Source organism: Haliaeetus leucocephalus, unplaced genomic scaffold (assembly GCF_000737465.1).
Source record: "Haliaeetus leucocephalus isolate CR32 unplaced genomic scaffold, Haliaeetus_leucocephalus-4.0 Scaffold0, whole genome shotgun sequence".
In the NCBI taxonomy this organism is placed as follows: Eukaryota; Metazoa; Chordata; class Aves; order Accipitriformes; family Accipitridae; genus Haliaeetus; species Haliaeetus leucocephalus.
The window spans coordinates 18,226,898-18,240,647 of record NW_010972436.1 but is presented as its reverse complement, the minus strand read 5'-3'; the positions used below and the strand labels follow the sequence as shown (position 1 = coordinate 18,240,647).

The 13,750-nt window shown below is 42.2% G+C and overlaps 1 protein-coding gene across 1 annotated transcript in view; it reads right to left on the bottom strand.

The window, feature by feature from the left end:
• ADARB2 (adenosine deaminase, RNA-specific, B2 (non-functional)) overlaps positions 1-13,750 on the bottom strand; it is a 112,714-nt gene that overhangs the window by 60,968 nt on the left and 37,996 nt on the right. The window contains exon 3 of the mRNA XM_010585520.1: positions 293-407. Within this exon, the coding sequence (XP_010583822.1) occupies positions 293-407 (115 nt within the window). The remainder of the gene's footprint in view (positions 1-292; positions 408-13,750) is intronic.

Below are 13,750 nucleotides of genomic sequence, written 5' to 3'. Positions count from 1 at the left end.
GATAACTACACCCCCCCCATCTATTAGGAAAAGCAAAATCAGACAGGTCTGCATTTTGTCCTGTAAACAAAGCAATGTAGGGACATATTTATGAATAAATCTTTACCTCTGTTGCCAACATTTTTTGTGTGAACTTACTTGAGATGTAAATATTTAATGCTTCTTTTCTCTGCATTACTATTTATTTTTCTGTGTGGGAGTAAAGGCATCCTTCAATACTGTGGACGAGGTAAATAATGTATTACTTAGTCATGAAAAATGCCAGAGGAAAATAAATGAGAGGATATCTTACCTTTGGTCATCACAATGCCTGCAAGAGTTTTGTGGCGTGCATGCATAGAAGTGAAATTATCTGTCAGCTCCCGGAACTTCTGTGCAACCATTTGGTATACAGAGTCGGCAAAATCCTGAAAGACACAGTCAGAAAGAATTTTTTCACTTCTTTGATTGAGGAGCCTGGGCGTTTCTGCAGATTAGTCACCTGCTGTCAACTGCTGAGAGGTTCCTTTTAGAATTAGACACCACCTACCCAAGCAAAGATGAAAGGAGTATCTCTCTGTCAACTACCCACATCACCCTCAGAAAAGGCCAAATTAACTGAAATAAAGCTAGAGACCCGTATTGACTAGGATTAGTGGTAAAGGGAGAAGATTTCAAGGTTGACTTATTTTCAGCCTCCTAGACGTTGGTCCAGGATCAGTTCACAGGAAATTTGTTGGTCCTTTATGGATTTTATTGTAGTGAGCTGAAGAGGCGGACGTGTGTCCCACCAAACCACTTATTTCCATGAGCCCACTGAAAATTTCCATTAGCCCACTGAAGCCCGAGAGCTGAGGTCTGGGTTATAGGTAAGGACCATCTGTTTCTGCATTCAAGGTGAGTTTTTAATGACTCGCAGCTACTGAGGTAAAAAAATCAGCTCACGTTTAATGCTGTCAGAGGAGTACCATGGTCTGTCTTGCTTCCAGCTTGACAGCCATTGGGAGGAAGGGAAGGGGAACCTCTGTTTGCACACCCTACCGAAGGTGTTGCTCGCATGAGTTCATTGGTGTGCAGTAGTGCTGAGGGACTGGTCTGCCAGGTCTCCTCCTGAGCATGTCAGCTTTGTTGAAAGGTCAAATTTTCCCATGGACTGGGCTCTGGAGACTGTGTGGTCTGAACCCTCAGATCTGAGTGAGTCCAGTCACCAGGGAGAGCCTTGGGAAGCTGGTTACTGAAGCTGAGCAGGGTAAAAGGTCTAAAAAGTGAATTCTGCAGACTGCATATGGCTGAATGTGAACTGAAACCAGCTCTGGTGCTCCTGAGAACACCACTACTTGGACCAGTTCCCTGCTGCAGAGTTTAGTATCTTTTCATTTACTTAATCTCTGCACTTTGTTTGGCACAGAGCCTTTCAAGCACACATTAGAGATAAGTCAGAGGAACGCTGTTTGTGAGCATGAGTTGTTCTTAAAGTGCTTTGCAAGTTTGAACATAAAAAAGTAAGATCCAAAGGATTTTTTTTCCTGAGCCATATGATTTCTTGTGGGAAACCAAGCTGTACCTACAAATCCTTCCAGGAGCAGTTCCTGGGGGCTGGACCTTACTCTGGGATGCTGACAGAAAACCTCCTGGCATGCTGTGATCTGGTTAGCACCCAGTGCTCATGTCTTTATTAGCAAAAGTGGCTCGACCAAGCAACAATTCCAGTTTTTCTCTTGCTGTCGGGCTAAGCTACCTGGGGGAAGGTCCCGGTAAAACAGGCCCCCCTGCATTCACCTGGTTTCTTTAAGTGGGCTCATGGAACACATGGAGGAGATGCTGAGTCTGATACTCAGCCTCCCTCACCCTGAAAGATCCACAGCCATGCAGGAGTAAGGAAATGTATTTAAGAAGATCATAGCCATTCTTTTTCTCCCAAAACTGTTAATGGTAATGAAAACATGTTGGCAAAACCACAGTATTTTAAATTGGGAGAACATACAGCTATTTTTCAGAGGAAAGCAGATTCTAATTCACAAATATTATCAGTAATACTACTGCCACTGAGAGCCTCTACAGGCTGTATACCATATGTTTCTACAGTTTGTTGCAAAAGTCAGCTTAATTTTTAAACATTATTATAGCAAATATAAAAAAATCTAATTAAATAAAACATAACAACAATTAGGGAACCCCCTTTTCATAAAACCTGGAATATTTTTTCCATGTACAATGCTTGTAAGTGATTGCAATATGCTCAAATACATGGAGGATAGGCTTTCTCTGAAACAATAATTTTTCTTTGTTTTGCTAAATGCAGTTTTCCAAGGTATTGCTCTGGGAACAAATCATTTGCCCAAAAAGACAGTTTAATATAACATGAAATAAAATATGCTGGCTTGTTGCAAAAGAAGGAAAGAAGCACATAAACCCTTTCTGGAAGATGCATGCAAAATTCTACACTAGAATTAAACGAAAACTAAGAAAAATTATCAAGAACAGTTTGACAGTTTCTAAATGGAATTTCAATTTGACCGCATTTATAACTCTTCTAATCTAATTGTCCACAACCACCATGTGAGCAAGGTTTTGCTCATACAGTGCTTCTGAAGGATGAATTTTGGGTCAATTCTCATTTGTCAAGCATCAAGGCACCCTTGTGATATAAATGCAATTATAGTTGCTTTACAGATGAATGAGTGAAGGCACTAAAAGGGTGAGGGACTGGTCCAGGGGAATAGCATGGAGCTGGGCACAGCCAGGTGTTCTGATTTCCTGATGCTCTGGTTAAGTGCTCAGCGCTGGAACACTGCCTGTCTTTCATAATATGAAAGTTTGTTTCTAAACTTGTTTTCCCTACTGAAGAGTGACTTCATCCATAACGGAAAACTAAGAAGTATTTGCAGGACTGATATAACTGGGCCCCATATGGTGGACTGAAAATCTGATCAGTTTTATTTAGACTAGAAAGAAAGCAAAAAAAAAAAAAAAAAAAAAAAGAGAATCTCAAAAAAACTATCTACACCATCATTTAAAAAAGGAATCAAATCATAAATTTCATCTCCTGCAGTACTGAAGTCCAATCCATGCCTGCATTTCTAGCGTACCCTCCAAATCTGCATCCCAGGGCATTTTGCGCTCATTAAGAGTTAATTAGCTTAGAGGCACATACAATTCCTAAAAGAATCATTTAAAAAATGCTAAATAGAACAAATAACTTCTAACTTTGGATTTAGAAATCCCCACAGTCAGAGCTTTCTTTACTTCATTTGGCAGTAGGTTCCAAAGCCAGAGAGCAAAGAGACTCACTAAAGGCAAAATAACGACATGACTTCAGATAACATTTAGGGACGATAAGGAATTCAGCATTTGCTGATCTCAAGGAGTGACCTGGGACATTAAAGAACAGCAAATCCATTAAATGTGAAGCCTCTTAGCTAAAATAAGTCAGGCGAGTATTTTTGGTCTTGAATCCATTGCCTGAAAGGATGCCATTGAAATTAATAGAAGCAGAGGAGTGGCATACATGAATACGTGTAGGATGCAGGAAAAACAGCCAGAAACATAGGGTCTAAGCTGAGAGGTCATTTACAGGCTGTGATATTGCCCAAACTTTCCAAATGGATATTCCAAAGTACAATGGAAAGCAGGAAAGGGAGCAGTCTATTTTTGCAGATGGTGAAAAATAAGAAGTCAATATATGCACAGCTCAGCCCTGTAATGAATTTGATACCCTGAGGATTTGCGTGTAATGCAGCATAATTGCAGGGCCTGGAATAATCTGTCCCTGAAAGCTGGCTCAGTGGCAGAGCTGGGTATAGGGTTAGTTCCCTCACCTATACCCATAAGTTACAAGAGGTGCAGAGTGTTGCCTTCCTCTCTAACATACACCAGAGCAGCTATTTGGCCTTATTCATTCATGTGCGCTGAAATCACTGACAGCGTTTCTGCCTATATTGAGTCTTTAGACTGGATTTCAATGTTTTTACAGAGACAAAACTGGTTACAGATATATCTAATGCATACCGGACTGATACAGTGGAGATAAGAGTTGGTACATTTATCCCTGCTCTATTTAGAACCATAAATTTCATTCAAGAGATTTTCTTGCTTTACTATTAAACCATAATCCTAGGATACTAAAAGATACATATCCAGATGATCATTCCTGATGGGATATAAACCAGAAAAATTCTACTACTGATGGCCATTGTGAGCCTGGTTGAACTTTTGGGATACAGGCTAGACTGTGTTATCTGCCATCAGAAATAACTTAAAAACCATACACAAAAGAAAGCATTCTTTTGTTATTCTCTATTATCAAAACAATTAATCTCAGAGAAAAGTTGTGTTTGGTGATATCACAGTTCCTATTGCCAGACATGAGTGAAAATAATCTCCATCTGGAGTAAATACAACAGCCAAATACATCTTGGCAGCTTCTGAACGAATATCAGGTTGGTAGTAGAAAAAGGGAAAATTTCAGAAGATGGGGGAAAAAGAAGAGTAGAAACTTTCTTTGTGAAAGAAAAATTCAGTGCAATTAATACAGGTGCATGGAATTGCACTGATCATGTAATGGCAGAGAAATGGCAGCTTGGGGCAGGGGGACAGGGCAGGAGAAAATAAAAAGATACAGACAGTCAGAACTCTGAAAATTTTTACCGAGACACACAGGAGAATAAGTGCTCAAATACCGCTTGAGTGCTGGACCTAGGGCTGGCTTATGTTTGGGTCTTAAATCTCCTTGGAAAACGGGTGTGATGCAAAATGCCACTGAAGCCAGTGGAAGTATGCCTGACTGAAAGATGCTCCAGTTAAGGCTCAACCGGCAAGGATGGGAGTTCGAACATGCCTGTGCCCTGGCCAGGCAGGGTGAGCTCGACCATACCAGCTTTGCCTGCATATTGGAAGGAAAAAACATGACTCTGGGGAAGAACTGACCTTCCAGGTGCTGAGTTTCTTTCAAATCCCCTGCTTTTGTTCACCTGCTATCAAAATCTTAGCTTTCACAGGTCTCACTTAGGTGTTTCTGTAGAAACAATATTTGTCTCACAGGCAATTTCTTTGAGATCAAAACTTTGCTCAGTCTTACTAATACAGTGAGTGGTATGAGTAAGGCAAACAAGACTGTTAGACCCACACCAAGGGTCAAATCTCAGTTCCACTCAAACCATGCACATTGCCTAATGCTTACTGTCACTGGTAGAAGCAACAGTTACTTGTTCAGCTGCCTGGCAGAAGAAAGAAAACAGATAACACTAAACTTTTCGCTGTGAAAAAAGACTGAGATCCTGCAGTACTCAATAAGCTATATTTTAACACATACAAGGAGGCTGGAAGAATGAAAAATAGATGTTATTACTGCTAAAACTGCACTGTGTTGTCTGAAGTATTCATCTGTCCTTGATTACTATATCAAATTACTTGTGTTCTTCACAAAGGAAAATCAAAATTTAGATCATACCACTACATAACCAAAAACTTTTAGTCATTTCTTAGGACTAATATTTCAAATGGTATAAATAATTAAAATGTGTTCAAGTTTGCAATGGGAGTCTTCAGGGTAAAACTGACATTCAACAGGAGTAGTAAGGATATTAAAATCAATAGATTATAAAGAAGAAAGCCTTTAGTAAACATTTTCTATTGAAATCCTGTCTTAGGGTTTATAGGGTTGAAATACCAAAAAGGTTAGATTTGCATATGGATAAGAAGAAATATTCTCCTATACAGATATCACCAAGGGCGCTGTTTCTCCTGTCTACCAAGTACTTTATTTTCCAGAAAATTACTGACATTTGGGGGGTAAATGTTGAACACTATGAAAGGGGACAGGGTTGAATTAAGTTCACAACTTCCTTCACAGATAAAAGGAGATGGACACCTCATTCTTTTTACTGGCTGAGGGGGAAACAGGCACTTGTTGACAGTGGGAGTTTGTATTTTTTCCTGTGGGGAAATCTCACTGTCTAGATGGGAGGGGAGGAAAATACAGCACAAAGAATATCAATCCTGAAGCGCTGCTCCTGGTCAGCGTGTGTAGCAAATTGCTACGCAACACACTTTTTCCCAGGCTTGTAAATAAGTTTGCTGTAGCTAGTTGGAGATTCATCGCTCAGTGATTGTACCCTCGAGCCAATGAATTAGTCAGGCTCTTCCCAGGTACTACATCATCTTCAAGATGCAGCCTGGAGAAGAGAAACAGCCGAGGGTCGTGGGCTGCCCTTCACCATCAGTCTTCTACCACCAATTTAACACCAGGAGCTCCCCCGGCGTGGTGGAAAGGGCTGAACGAGGACCTAGAGGAACGGACCGGCCGGGGTGACCTGTGCACGGGAGGAGGGCAGCGGGTCACAAGCAGCGGGTTGCAGGCTGGGTTCATTCCTTGCCCTGCTTCCTGGGACCCTCAGTGCAAACCACTGGCTTTGCCATGAGTCCCACTTCTCCGGAGGTAAAAGGGGACGATTTTTACCCACCTCGCAAGGGAACTGTGAGGCAAATGGCAGTGATGGTAGTGAGAGTCTCCAAGCAGGGTCATGCAAGGACTTCTGCAGCCAGACTGGAGGCTGCAGTCCACAGCCCCTCATAACTCAGCCTTCCTTCAACGTGCACAGGCATTTACAGAGTATTACTCAAAGAACAAGGCACTGCCAGGGAATTCATTGTGGTTCTTTCCTTGAGACGTGCAGTAATTATTTCTCTCTGATCATAACTCCTACAGTATTGATCATTATGTCTGGTTTTGGCTTATCCCTCAGGGCCGGCGTATATGGGCTTTGTTTTATCTTAGATGGACATGGTTTTATTTTGTCTGGCTATATGTTTTCATTTCAGCTGACCGTGTTCGTATATCCTGTGTACATCCTGATTCAGAGAGGTCTTCTCATTCCTGCTTCTCAGAGGGGATTGGGCATGTGCTGCACAGGCAGCAGCTTGGTGCACATTCCCACATTGAGCTTCTAATGAAAACTCCAATAACACACTTCTGACACTGAATATCCTCACGGTTTTTTAATCAAGATTGATGGGGAAGATCAACCGCTCCTATTGATTCAGTCAAAAGAATCAGTTTCACCAACCCCCCAATCTGTTCATAGTCCTATTACAAATGTTTTAGCTACATATGGTGCTGAGCTACCACAATGAATTCCTTATTTCTGTAATCATCTAATGTCCCAAATTTGCTCTGCATTCATGAAGGCTCCTCAGTGTCTCGGCTGACCTCAGCTGACGTGGCCAACTCACCCAGACTGTGCAGTGGGCTCCTGGGCTCAGAGCGATTATTTGCTGGCTATTTCCCTCTCCTCCCCTCACACTGGCTGGAGGCTGATTGCTCTGCTAATTTCCCAGGTCCCACAAAACATATTTGCCTCCACACCATTGCTTATATCATTAGTGATCATTTACTAAATATCAGCACTGTGCTGGGTGCTGTATGAGGCAGACTTTGAGGATAGTCCCTGTGTGGCAGACAGAAGAATGACAAAATACCCCAAAAGACCCCAGAATGGGAGTCAGAATAGAAAATTCCTTCTCCCACCCATTTGTTTTTTGGGTTTCCCAGTAAACCTAAGGCTTTATGAAAATGATAGCCACCACCCGTGCTGGGGTTGGGAGGATACAGCATGCACGGAGGAATTAAGATGAGACAAAGGTGGAATGGGAGGGTTAGTTAAGGTCCATCCTTTGTGAATCTCAGCACCCTTATGCCTGGGAGATTTCCCAGTGGCTTCTTTAGGTTTTAAATTTGACCTTGTTCTAATGAATGCGAGGCTGGCTAAAAACCATTTTATCAGATTTTGATGAATTGTTCATATATCCAGCATATTCTCCAGCAATGATTAAAGGCTGCAGTAGGCTTCTCATTTGTGATGTTTCTTGAGTGGCTAAATGCAAGCTGAAAGTCCTTCACTGCATCTGAAACTTTTTTACTAGGTGTCGTGGTTTAACCCTAGCTGGCAGCTAAGCCCTACGCAGCTCCTCACTCACTCCCCACTGGTGGGATGGGGGAGAGAATCAAAAGACTAAAAGTGAGAGAACTCGTGGGTTGAGATAAAGACAGTTTAATAGGTAAAGCAAAAGCTGCACACACAAGCAAAGCAAAACCAGGAATTCATTCACCGCTTCCCATGGGCAGGCAGGTGTTCAGCCATCTCCAGGACAGCAGGGCTCCATCACGCCTAATGGGGACTTGGGAAGACAAATGTCATCACTGCAAACATCCCCCCTTCCTTCTTCTTCCCCCAGCTTTCTATGCTGAGCATGACGTCATACGGTCTGGGATATCCCTTGTGTCAGTGGGGGTCAGCTGTCCCAGCTGTGTCCCCTCCCAACTCCTTGTGCCCCCCCAGCCTCCTCGCTGGTGGGGTGGGTGAGAAGCAGAAAAGGCCTTGGCTCTGTGTGAGCACCGCTCAGCAGTAACGAAAACATCCCTGTGTTATCAGCACTGTTTTCAGCACAGATCCAAAGCATAGCACCCTACGAGCTGCTATGAAGAAAATTAACTCTATCCCAGCCAAAACCAGCACACTAGGGAACACAAAAGTCCGCTAGTAAACTTTGTTTTAAATCTCTTCAGTGATACTTTCAGACATGACTGGCAAAGAGGTGCTGTGCCAATGTTCGTAGAAGTTTTTCTTGAAATATTGAACTTTTTCACATGAATAACAGGTTTGAAATGGGGGGACACCAAATGTTATTGGGGCATTTGGGGAAGGAGGGACAAATTTAGAAACTGCTAGCTATGATGTGAGTTCTGCTATAATGAAAAAGCTTCTGAATTTGTGCGTAAGTGCTACTATGTGATCCTGTAACTGAGATTAATCCATGTTAAATAACTCAAAAGAAATTTGTAGCAACAGTAGGAAGTACAAAGATCAAATAGGAATTTATTCTAGAGGCTCAGTGAAAAAAATTGGTCTGTTTTCACAATATATCCCTTGACTACAGGGAATCAATCAAACTTAATATAATGTATCTTTTTATTTGTTTCAGAAACCCCTGGAGTGACTGAAAGAAAATAGAACACATAAAATAAGCATACTCTTGAAAAAGGAAACGCTGTCAAATCCAAATGCCCCAGCTCCTCTGAAAAGTACGATTTTCTATTTAGTAGGAAAACATTTTGTATGTAGGTTTAATTAGAATCTTTAAATTCACATTAGTGTGTTAATGTTAGGATGCTAACAGATGAGCCCCTCTATTTGAGGTTGATTCATTGCTGTCTGCATTCATCTTGCTCTAAAAAGATGCTACCAATAAGTACCATTTCAATGAATTTAGAGGAAACAAGCTTTTCCACCAACAATAACAGTTGTTCCCTAAAGGAGGCCATGCTAAGTTTCCAGCTTTGCTTCTTCTGAATGCAGCTCTGCATTTATTGCTCTGGTAATGAAGAATGTCCATACCAATTTTGCAGAATCATTCTTGAAGTCAATACTGCACCTGCTAACAAATGCCAGAAAGGAGGGGTTGGTTGTTTGCCTTTTTTCTTTTCTTTTACTGATCCTTAACCCAAAAGCCTTCTTCCTACAGAAGCACACATAAGGTTGGCTGCAAGTGCTGAATAATTCAAAACAATGAAGTAGTGTTCGCTTTGCAGCCTTGTGCCTGCTTTAGGACAAGCCTCAGGTGTCAAGCTGTTGTACACTACAGATATTAAATTAGCACGAATGGGTTTTCTTTAACTAGATAAAAGCTCTATAAAGCCACCAGTGCCTAGGAATGGCTAACTCTGTAAAAAGGCTTTTATGCTCTCTATAAAAAACTAGATTTTAGTTTCATATTAGGAGCCATCTCTCTTTAATAAAATCAATGCTTTATCTGAGACATGTCCTTTCAGTTTTCTGTTTCCTCGCTTTATCTTTCTTAGGTGCATTAAAACGAATATCCTTTGGAAACTAATGGTGGCAAACCCCTCGTCACATACAATACTCTTGGCTGTTCAAGGTCCACTCTCTTCCCAAAGCCTAACCAGTTAGCAGCTCTTGGGTAAATGTTCAAAGCAGGGAGAGAACAGTGCTTGCTCAAATCCCTTGAGCATCACTTTGAAAATCTACGCCTGTGTGTTTATGGTTCTCATTAAGGGGCTGCGCTATTAAGAGCCTTCCCCATCACACATACGCTTTGTTAGATAAGGCAGGGTGCAGGCAGTGTCCAAAACAAATTTAATCTATTCTGAACTGCTGATCCCAGCAAGGCACTGCACAATTCAACTTTCTGAATCACTGCAGAGCAAGGCATACAATACACTGTGCGGCAATTACTATACAGACATTGGAATTTTTCCTTTCTTGTTGTTAAAGATCTTTCTGTCATTTGCTGTAATGATTCTCGAAATCCAGCTTTAACCTTGCTAACAACCTTTCCCTTGGCTGGGAGGAGTGGTAAGGCAATCTACATTTCATGTTACCTCACACTTCTTGGGGCTTTTCCTCAAATGTGCAATTAGCAGGGACAGTTCTCATCATCTATGGTGGCTTTGTGCCAGGACAGGCAGAACCGCCATTTCAACTGAATCCCGACTGCCACTCTGGCACCCAACAGAACCTTTTGGGGCTACAATCAGTCCCCCTGGGACTTACTGTCCCTTACTGGACAAACACAAGTAATTAACATAACATTGCTGAAATTAAGAAAGAGCTTTACTGTTTTATGTCTGCTGAGAACCTGCATCTGAACATAAAAATTCAGCATTAGTTTTAGCCCATGCTCTAAAAACCATATATCAGTTCCCATCACCGTCCCCCCCATCTCCAGTCAAGAAACTCCTAACCAAGTGTCCACACCTAGAACCTGAGGATGGTCTTTTCAAACCCTGTGATAAAACCGGTTGCCTCAGCAGACCTGTCTTTGAGCAAGAGCCCAGGGAAGGACAGAACATGAGGCCAGAAGACTGTGGAGTGGCACAGCATGGGCTGTCCTCCACGGGATGACCTTCCCTTGGGACCATACACGTGACAGGGATGGAAAGGATCTGCCTGCAGATAAGTGCAATGTTACAGCTTTTACTTACAGCTCAGATTTCTTACGGCAAATAAAATCTTTAGGAAAACTTCCTCACCATGGGAAATTTGCTTTAAGTGATTTATTTCACTGTGGGTGATAAAAGAAGAGCTTCTTGCGAAGAAAATACAAAGAATAAATGGATAAACCCAGTAATTAAATTAAAAACTATTATTTCTATTTATTTAAGGACTGACTTACACAAAAATCTCAAAGCAGTTCACCTACAAATTGACCAAACCCTATAAAATTCATGTCAGGTAGGTAAATATATTTATTCCTATAAAATTGATGATTAAATTGAGAGACAACCAGCTTTAATATTTTGCCTAGGTAAGTCAGTGTAAAAGACAAGGAATAGAATGTCAGTTCCTCCTTTACAGCAAAATAAAAAGACATAACACAAATATGAATAAATTTCTTTTATCAGCACACCATACTTCTGGAAGGATACCTCAAAAGATCTCTAAGGTGTCTGGCATTACACATCTGGGCTCCTGTGTACAGCCATGGGGTAAGAAAGAATCTGCCAAAATTCAGACAGCATTTCCAGAGAGAAAAGAGGAATAACCAGCTTCATACCCAGCTCTCGGAATATGTAAAACTATGTCACCAATCTGTGTTTTTAAGGTAATTGCTAGATGTTAGCTCACTTCCTAAGATGCACATAACCTAAAGGGCACTCCAATAAATTACTTTGAGCATGTTTCACTCTCCTGCTCTGCTCACAGGGCTCCTCAGCAAGGAGGAGCTGGCACACAAGCCTTGCTCTACCCTTTTCAGTCTACAAAACTGTCCCGCCAAAACCTGGGCGGGGGGGGTGTGGCACACAAGGGCTACACAAAGTTCTTGGACTCAAGAGCTGACTAATGTGGATAGCAAGGTAAAACATGCTGCTTGGAGCCCCTGAAAATGATAAAAGCAAAAAGTGAAGGATTTCAGGGCTGTCTGCCATTGCACCTTTGTCTTCTTTTCTTTCTCCAACCCTTCTCCTCCTGTGATTATGTTTAACCATTTTCCCCACCTCTTCTGTTGAGTGAATCTGTGCTTAGCCTCGCAGAAGTATTGTCTAGGTGGTCTGGAAACCCAGACAAACTATATTATACAAATCAAAGTCTGTCCAGTTTCTGATAACACCAAAACTAATTTATTTTTTGTTTATACTCCACTACCTTTGACAAAGCTTCCTCTAGAGATTTATATCTCCATCCTTACTGCCTTCCAACTGTTTGTCAATTTTTTTGTTTTGCAACTGACAAAAGAAAAAAAATATCTGACATCAACCTTGGAAGAGGTACTGAGCGCAGAAGTTTTTTTTCAGACGTGATAAAATCTTGCCTAAAACCATGTCCAACCTTTTCAGTAGAAAGTCCAGATGGCTTTGCAGCCTGTACAACAGACTTTATTCACTGATGCTTCTCTAAGTGTCAGCAGGGTGTTGTCTTCCAGAACTAGTAAATGCACAATGAAAGGCAGCTCGGAGGGGAGAAATAAACACAAACAAAAAACCCCCTCACTTAAATCCCCCAGCCTCCCCCCAAAATAAAATTAATCTGCGAATTTCTACATGCATCTGACTGAAAATTCCCCCCAGGTAGAGAAAGGCTTTGCAAACAACTGGAGGTGTAACGGATGGGGTAGCTGTTCAGGCGGCTCCAGGGTGAACAGTGATTTACGCACTCACTGCTGACTCTAGGTCGCCCTTGCCTGCATTGCAAATATTTCAACTACAGGATCAGGACCCTTGCTGAGTCTGTGTGTAGGCTTCAAATTGCAGCATCTCATAGTGTTGTTTTCACTATGGTCAAATTAGCACCAAGAAGGATTTATGAGTCTGGCAGGCAGGGAGGGGGAGGCTCAGGGATTTGGGTTGAGTTTTTGCCCCTGTGCCTGGATCCCCTGCAGCCTGATGCCAGGCATGCCGTCAGCCCCTGCCTCAGTTTCCAATCTGTAAAATGGGAACGTGTGTGACTTCTTTGATATTGGTGAGGGTCAAAGTACTTTTTTACGTCAATTTATGGCCAAGCTTACCACGGGATTGGCACTGTCCTGCCCATCCCTCCACTCTGCATAGCACCTAGCTTTAGACCTAGGCAATATGGGAGGACGAGCAGTAAAGCAGCTCTGCTACAGCCAGCTCTGGCCCTGCGGCCGTGCCGAGCTCTGATAGCAGCTGGATCCTGCACTCAGCAACATGAGCATGGAGGGAGAATGCCTGGTGCAAACCAGGAGAAAAACTGCCCGCTCTTGATATCACTTCTGAGTCCTCCGAGGGAATCAGGAAGAGTAAAAAGCTCCAACCAATATGAAGCTCATGCAGCTATTGTCATTTTAACCACCATCCGTGTGATACTGGTGGCAGTGGTTAATACTGCAGCCACCTCGTTAGTATTCCCTATACTGTTATAATTGTGTAGCCTTGCGGTTGGCAGCGCTCTTGCTCCATGTCTGTGAAGAGTTTATCCCAACGTGGCATGCTCCAGGACCAGAGAGCCTCAGTACAACTGCAAGGCAAATAATAAGTGATAGCAAGTGGGGAAATTCTCAGAAGAGAGGGGAAAAAAAAAAGAAAAGGAAAAAAAAAAGAGAAACCTGCTGCACACAAAGCCCTTCCAGCATGTGTCCGATTTTGTTTCTTGTTGACACACTACTCTCGTTTTGAGCTGACAGCTGTGGTCCAGCCTTTGTCAGGTAATTAATCTGGGTAGTTCATTTTCACAGGTGAGTAGCAGGTTGGCACAGTCTCCTCTAGCAGTGGTTTGTGGGTTTGCTTTTTTTTTCA